The 8,736-nt window shown below is 48.2% G+C and overlaps 1 protein-coding gene across 1 annotated transcript in view; it reads right to left on the minus strand.

The window, feature by feature from the left end:
- ACO2 (aconitase 2) overlaps positions 1-3,096 on the minus strand; it is a 70,229-nt gene extending 67,133 nt beyond the window's left edge. Inside the window, exon 1 of the mRNA XM_075321873.1 lies at positions 3,002-3,096. Coding sequence (XP_075177988.1) covers positions 3,002-3,037 — 36 coding nt within the window. The 5' untranslated portion in view covers positions 3,038-3,096. The remainder of the gene's footprint in view (positions 1-3,001) is intronic.
- Positions 3,097-8,736: the final 5,640 nt, after the last annotated feature.

Here is an 8,736-nt window from a genome sequence, read left to right on the forward strand (position 1 = left end):
GATACCAAGGATCAATCCCCCACTGACCTAGAGTCAGCGGGGGGATTGATCTGCCAGTCCTCTGAAACGCACGGACAAGACACAAAGAATTCACATGCTGAGCCTTCAAAAATGCAGCCAATATGCAGCCAAAAAAAGATGCACTGGGAAGACAGCAAAACAGAAATCTCAGACTTTGCTGCGAGAAGGAAAAGCATGCATTTTAGGACATCTTTGTGATGTTAAAAATGCAGCAAAAGATGCAACGTATGAACACAGTCTTAAGGTCCAGTCACACTAAACTTACCAGCGATCCCAACAACGATAGGGATCGCTGGTAAGTTGCTAGGAGGTTGCTGGTGAGATGTCACACTGCGACGCTCCAGCGATCCCACCAGCAACCTGACCTGGCAGGGATCGCTGAAGCGTCGCTACACGAGTTGCTGGTGAGCTCACCAGCAACCAGTGACCAGCCCCCAGCGCCGCGTGGAAGATGCTGCGCTTGGTAACTAAGGTAAATATCGGGTAACCAACCCGATATTTACCTTGGTTACCAGCGCACGCAGCTACACGTGCAGGGAGCAGCGCACACTGAGCGCTGGCTCCCTGCTCTCCTAGTTACAGCACACATCGGGTTAATTAACCCGATGTGTCCTGCAGCTACATGTGCACAGAGCAGGAGCCGGCACTGACAGTGAGAGCGGCGGAGGCTAGTAACGAAGGTAAATATCGGGTAACCAAGGACAGGGCTTCTTGGTTACCCGATGTTTACTGTGGTTACCAGCCTCCGCAGAAGCCGGCTCCTGCTGCCTGCACATTTAGTTGTTGCTGTCTCGCTGTCACACACAGCGATCTGTGCTTCACAGCGGGACAGCAACAACTAAAAAATGGCCCAGGACATTCAGCAACAACCAACGACCTCACAGCAGGGGCCAGGTTGTTGCTGGATGTCACACACAGCAACATCGCTAGCAACGTCACAAAAGTTGTTCGTTAGCAGCGATGTTGCTTAGTGTGACGGGGCCTTTATACTGCAGAAAAACCTCTATTGCCAGAAAAGAAAAAAAAAGCTGCATTTTTCGCTTGTCATTTGTCTACAGTACATATTTAATCCCTTCACCCCCTGGAGATTTTTCACTTTTTCAAACTCCCCTTCTTCCAAAAGTCATAGCTTTATTTTTCCGTCAATCTTACCATATGAGGGCTTTATTTTTGCAGGAGGAGTTATACTTTTGAATGAAACCATTAGATTTACCATATAGTGTACTGGAAAATGTGAAAAAATTTCAAGTGTGGAAAAACTGTGATGGCTCATGCCGGCATGAGTTTGTAGATATCGAACATGTATATTCTGGGGGTGGGGGGTGGGAACAAAATGCAGAAGTCTGTCCAAAAAAAAAAAAAAAAAAAAAAAAAAAAAAAATTGCGCTTTTGTCGCCATTTTCCAAGACCCGTAGCGTCTTCATTTTTCGGGGCCTGGGGCTCATTGATGGGTTATTTATTGCATCTTGATTTGACGTGTTTAATACCATTTTTGCGTACATGCCACATTTTCATCACCTGTTCTTGTATTTTAATACAATGTTGCGACAAAAAAAAACAAAAAAACCCCGTAATTTTGCAGTTTGGAACGTTTTCTTGCTATGCTGTGTACTGATCAGATTAATTGATTTTATATTTTGATAGATTGGGCATTTGTGATCGTGGAGATACCAAATGTGTAATTGTTTTATTTTCAATGGGGTGAAAAGGGAGGTGATATGAACTTTTAGGTTTTTTAATTTTTTCACATTTTTTATTGATCTTACTAGTCCCCCTAGGAGACTTTATGCCTGCAGTGTCCGATTGCTTGTGCTGATCAGAGTGATGTTTCAGCACTGCTCTGATCAGCAGAAATGCTGTGTTCCTGTGAGTGCCAGCACTGTCAGCTCTCACAGGATGTGAGTTATGGTAGCATCAAGGGTCATCAGCTGACCCCATGCTACCATGGCAACAACATGGCACCCCTGTAATGACGTCACAGGGCCACTGATGGCTGTGGGGAATGGTGTGATCCCCCGCCACAACCATTTAAATCACGCTGTCAGATTTTGGGGTTAACAGGCACGATCGGATCAGCAGACACGTGTGGGGATTACTGTAGACTTGCTGTTGGAGCCCATGGTAATCGGGAGGGACACAATCTTGGACGTGTATATATATACGTCCAAGGTCATGAAGGGGTTAAATAGTTTCTTTCACACAACACCCAGCAGCAATTTTTTACTCTCCTGTTGCTTTCAATGGTGAAAAAAAAAAAAAAAAAAAAAAAAAAAAAGAAAGATTTGACATGCAGTGTCTTACAAAAACAACGCAGCAGTCTGCTTTTCAGTCAGGAAAAAAGAAAAAACAAAGCATTAAGTATGATCTTTGGAATCTCATCGGTTTTGCTGGTGCTGTAAAAAGCAGGATTAGCATAAAAACCGTGAGGGAGGAAGGGAAACGCATTGTGTGAACACATCCTGAGAAGGAGTCGCTCTATGTATGGCTCTGCTCTCCAGCCCTTCCTGTGCCCTTGTGTCCTCCGATGTCAGCCGCTCCTGTCTGCGCCCCCGGACTGTCCACAGCCTGCAGTCCTCTGATGGCAGCACCGCCACCACAAGTAGGAGGGGAGCGGGGTGGTCGCACAGCTGCCGTGTGTAGCCGGTGTGTAGCACAGCTGCCGTGTGTAGCCGGTGTGCAGCCCGGCTGCTCCAGGGCCCCGGTCACCTTGGGGTCACCTTGAGCGCTGCTCTATGGAGACACCTCGGCTCCCCCCAACTGCGCCGCAACAAGCAAACTAGCGCAGACCACAGCCTGACAGCGCGAGGCAACCGTCACCATGGAAACAGCGCGGGGTCACCTACTGGCACAGAATAGCGGCACCGCATGGCAGCCGCGTTATCGCTCCGGCACCGCATACCAGAACACAGGTGACACAGGAGACGGCCCCGAGCGCTCAATATGTCGCAAGCTCCGCCATTCCCAGCCACTGTCCGCTCACCTGTAACCGGCCAGCTAAGACGCAGTAGGACGCCATTTTGTTCACTGACAAAGATGAAGTCACGTGGACGATGACGTCACGGCTAGGTTTCTTATAAGCCGTGGAATGGGCGTGGTCTGGAGTGGAAAGGCGTGCCCTGTGATAGGACAAAACTTTTCCATGAATTCAAGGTTGAGCTGCAGGAGACGAAACTTTATTTAAACTCTCATCATGTGTTCAGCAAATCCGTAATATATTCATAGCGGCGGTTTAGCTTGATGTGATTGAAGTCGATGACTAACGTAGAAAGAAGTGACATGCTGCAGATTATTTTCTGCTGCATCCCCCCAACCTCGCCAGAATGCTCTTATATTCTATGTGTCACTATATGACATTGCTTATTTGTGCCTATAAGGCCGTGTTCACACGCAGCATAAATTGTGTTTCTTTTTTTCAGCCGCTGTCTGCGCTATACTACACAATAACAATCTTCTCTGATTTTTCCATTTTTGCTGCATTTTTTCTGCCTTTTCTCCATTATTTCATGCGTTTTTGGTTCAGATGTGAATCTGCGTTTTTACGTGTTTATATATTATAGAAAAGTTTTTTTACTGCGGTTTTTTTAAGCTCCACATAGAAACCTCCAGAGAAAAAAACAAAACCGCAGAGTTCAGCGATATTATTTCATGGAATTTCATCCACTTTGCTTGGATAATTATACACAGCGGAATAAACATACCTCCCAACATTTAAAGATGAGAAAGAGGGACAAAGTATGCGGCGCGCGTAGCGGCAATTTTAGGCCACGCCCCTAACCACACCCATTTTGCAATCTGTCACGCCCACATCCAATCCTTTTCATCACTGCTGATCACATTGTTTAAGGCTAGCGCCACACATCCGTGCTGCCGGCACGTGTTTGTCATTTTTTACACGTACCGGCGGCACGGAGACACGTTAACCAATGCTACCCTATGGTAGCAGGCACACACACGTAAAACCACACGGAACGTGTGTCCGTGTGCGTTTGTACGTGTGTGCGATTTTCAAAGCGCTGACATGTCAGTGTTTTCTCCGGCAGCACGGGTGTCACACGGCCCGCACCCGTACCACACGGGTGTAGTGTGGATGCGGTCCCGTGTGACACGCGCCGGAGTAAACACACATGTCAGTGAAAAAAAAAAAAAACATTAACTCACCTTCTCCAGCCCTCCTGTCTCTGCCGCTGCTGCCTCTTGCTGCCGACCGCCGCTCATTATTCTCATTGAATATTCACTTCACTGCCTGGCAGCAGCAGCAGCGGGGAGACGGGAGGGCTGGAGACCGAGGATCAGCACCACGGACAGCAGCGCGGACATCAGGAAGGAACAGGTGAGTATAATAATTACCGATTCTACGTGTGCTATCGCGGATAGCACACGTAGAACACACGTGTCACGCACGTACCAGAGACACGTACTTACCTGCACGCAACACGCAGGGAAAATACGTGTCTCTCGGCACGTGCGTGAATTTCACGTGAGTGTGGCAGAAGCCTAAGGCTGCGTGCCCACGATCAGTATTTGCAGCATTTTGGATGTAGCGTGTTTTTGCTGTGTCTAAAACGCCGCATTGTACAGTTCAAGCACAGTGGAGGGATTTCTAGAAATCTCCTGCCGATTGTGCTTGTTGTTTCTGCAGCAAACACTGACCTGCGGAGCGTCTTTCCAGACTGCAGCATATCAATTGTTTGCTGCAGTTACATGCGTCCTCCGTAGGGAGAACACAGCAGGAGACCGCAGCGCACTGAACCCTGATCGTGGGCACAGGCAGCTGCGTTCTCCTGCAGAGGAAACTTACAGCCCCGCAGGTCAGGACCCGCTGCCTCCAGGACACAGTGAGTCCTGATCATGGGCACAGGCAGCTGCGATCTCCTGCGTTCTCCTGCGGAGGAGACGTGCAGCCCCGCAGGTCAGGACCCGCTGCCTCCAGGACACAGCGAGTCCTGATTGTGGGCACAGGCAGCTGCGTTCTCCTGCATAGGAGACGTGCAGCCCCGCAGGTCAGGACCCGCTGCCTCCAGGACACAGCGAGTCCTGATTGTGGGCACAGGCAGCTGCGTTCTCCTGCATAGGAGACGTGCAGCCCCGCAGGTCAGGACCCGCTGCCTCCAGGACACAGCGAGTCCTGATCGTGGGCACAGGCAGAGGAGACGTGCAGCCCCGCAGGTCAGGACCCGCTGCCTCCAGGACACAGCGAGTCCTGATCATGGGCACAGGCAGCTGCGATCTCCTGCGTTCTCCTGCGGAGGAGACGTGCAGCCCCACAGGTCAGGACGCGCTGCCTCCAGGACACAGCGAGTCCTGATCATGGGCACAGGCAGCTGCGATCTCCTGTGGAGGAGACGTGCAGCCCTGCAGGTCAGGACCCGCTGCCTCCAGGACACAGTGAGTCCTGATCGTGGGCATAGGCATACGCACATATACGGTACATATTTGAAGACAAATTCCCTAAAATACATATAAACAGACAAATCTATACACAGTCACCTGCACTGACATACATAGATATATACATCACACATATACACACATTGGAGGTAATAATATGGGGAAGCCGGCAGTAGCCGCACTCACCTACCCCGCTTGTCTCTATCCAGCTCCTCCTCGGCATGTGATCACTTGGCATCACTTTAACAGACCTAGCCACGCACAGTGCACACTGACACCGCTGTGTATGTATCACAAGGGAGGATGGGGGTTTTATATACTCTCTCTCTCTCTCTCTCTCTCTCTCTCTATATATATATATATATATATATATATATATATACAGTTAGGTCCAGAAATATTTGGACAGTGACACAATTTTCGCGAGTTGGGCTCTGCATGCCACCACATTGGATTTGAAATGAAATCTCGACAACAGAATTCAAGTGCAGATTGTAACGTTTAATTTGAAGGTTTGAACAAAAATATCTGATAGAAATTGTAGGAATTGTCACACATTTCTTTACAAACACTCCACATTTTAGGAGGTCAAAAGTAATTGGACAAATAAACCAAACCCAAACAAAATATTTTTATTTTCAATATTTTGTTGCGAATCCTTTGGAGGCAATCACTGCCTTAAGTCTGGAACCCATGGACATCACCAAACGCTGGGTTTCCTCCTTCTTAATGCTTTGCCAGGCCTTTACAGCTGCAGCCTTCAGGTCTTGCTTGTTTGTGGGTCTTTCTGGATTTGAGCAAGTGAAATGCATGCTCAATTGGGTTAAGATCTGGTGATTGACTTGGCCATTGCAGAAGGTTCCACTTTTTTGCACTCATGAACTCCTGGGTAGCTTTGGCTGTATGCTTGGGGTCATTGTCCATCTGTACTATGAAGCGCCGTCCGATCAACTTTGCGGCATTTGGCTGAATTTGGGCTGAAAGTATATCCCGGTACACTTCAGAATTCATCCGGCTACTCTTGTCTGCTGTTATGTCATCAATAAACACAAGTGACCCAGTGCCATTGAAAGCCATGCATGCCCATGCCATCACGTTGCCTCCACCATGTTTTACAGAGGATGTGGTGTGCCTTGGATCATGTGCCGTTCCCTTTCTTCTCCAAACTTTTTTCTTCCCATCATTCTGGTACAGGTTGATCTTTGTCTCATCTGTCCGTAGAATACTTTTCCAGAACTGAGCTGGCTTCATGAGGTGTTTTTCAGCAAATTTAACTCTGGCCTGTCTATTTTTGGAATTGATGAATGGTTTGCATCTAGATGTGAACCCTTTGTATTTACTTTCATGGAGTCTTCTCTTTACTGTTGACTTAGAGACAGATACACCTACTTCACTGAGAGTGTTCTGGACTTCAGTTGATGTTGTTAATGGGTTCTTCTTCACCAAAGAAAGTATGCGGCGATCATCCACCACTGTTGTCATCCGTGGACGCCCAGGCCTTTTTGAGTTCCCAAGCTCACCAGTCAATTCCTTTTTTCTCAGAATGTACCCGACTGTTGATTTTGCTACTCCAAGCATGTCTGCTATCTCTCTGATGGATTTTGTCTTTTTTTTCAGCCTCAGGATGTTCTGCTTCACCTCAATTGAGAGTTCCTTAGACCGCATGTTGTCTGGTCACAGCAACAGCTTCCAAATGCAAAACCACACACCTGTAATCAACCCCAGACCTTTTAACTACTTCATTGATTACAGGTTAACGAGGGAGACGCCTTCAGAGTTAATTGCAGCCCTTAGAGTCCCTTGTCCAATTACTTTTGGTCCCTTGAAAAAGAGGAGGCTATGCATTACAGAGCTATGATTCCTAAACCCTTTCTCCGATTTGGATGTGAAAACTCTCATATTGCAGCTGGGAGTGTGCACTTTCAGCCCATATTATATATATAATTGTATTTCTGAACATGTTTTTGTAAACAGCTAAAATAACAAAACTTGTGTCACTGTCCAAATATTTCTGGACCTAACTGTATATACAGTATATACAGCACAGGAGGGGCTGGGGGCTATAGTATATACAGCAGAGGAGGGGCTGGGGGCTACAGTATACACAGCACAGGAGGGGCTGGGGGCTACAGTATATACAGCACAGGAGGGGCTGGGGGCTACAGTATATACAGCACAGGAGGGGCTGGGGGCTACAGTATATACAGCCCAGGAGGGGCTGGGGGCTACAGTATACACAGCACAGGAGGGGCTGGGGGCTACAGTATATTCAGCACAGGAGGGGCTGGGGGCATAGACAGTACTTGAGGGGCATACATATTAGGCCTGTTTCAGATGTCAGTGATTCTGGTATGTATGTGCTAGTTTTTATACGTACCAGAATCACTGACCTATGCGGACCCATCATAATCAATGGGTCTGCCCACACATCAGTGATTTTTCACTGACCGTGTCTCCGTGCGGCGTACATGCGTATCCGTGATTGCCGCACAGAAACATCTCTGTTTTTTTCTGGCATCACTGATGTCCCACAGACCACACTATGGTGTGATCCGTGAAACACGTACCAGAAAAACACGGACATTTAAAATAAAAAGCTTTTTCAACTCACCTTCTCCAGCGATGCTGAGTTCAGCAGCTGCCCTCTGCTTCTTCCTGCCTGGCTCATTATGGCATGCATATTCATTTATGCAGCCACATTATAGCATGCATATTCATTTATGCAGCCATAGCCGACCCGGAAGCAGCTGCAGAGGTGAGAGAGCGGTGGCTGGATGCTGAATCGCGGGACTCTTCAGCACCACGGAGAGCAGGAGCGGGGGCAGGTGAGTATATGTCCATGTGCAATCACAGAGTACGGATCACGTATCACGGATTGCATATGGACAACCACTGTGTGCCGTGAACCACGGAGTGTGAAGGGACATATGCGTGTTTAACACGTCAGTGAAGAACGTCTGTGTTTTTCACTGAGGGGCATACATGTTACTAAGGGGTACACACATTACTGGGGGAAATAGACTTTACTGTGGGGCATATAAATAACTGGTAGCATAGATATTACTAAGGGGGATACATATCTGGTGGGAGGGGGCTGGAGGCATACAGAGCTGGGGGGTATATAGATCTGGTGGGGGGGCATACAGATTTGGTGAGGGGGCCATACAGATGTGGTGAGGGGGTGACTGGAGGCATATAGCTCTGGTGAGGAGGGGGTTGGGGCATACAGCTTTGGGTAGGTGGGGGGTCACATACAGCGTTCCTTGGTGTTCAGCTCCTCTTCCTGCAGTCTCTTTATCTGTGGACAGAGCTCAGCATGTTGCTCGG

The sequence above is a fragment of the Anomaloglossus baeobatrachus genome, chromosome 8 (genome assembly GCF_048569485.1).
Source record: "Anomaloglossus baeobatrachus isolate aAnoBae1 chromosome 8, aAnoBae1.hap1, whole genome shotgun sequence".
Classification (NCBI taxonomy): Eukaryota; Metazoa; Chordata; class Amphibia; order Anura; family Aromobatidae; genus Anomaloglossus; species Anomaloglossus baeobatrachus.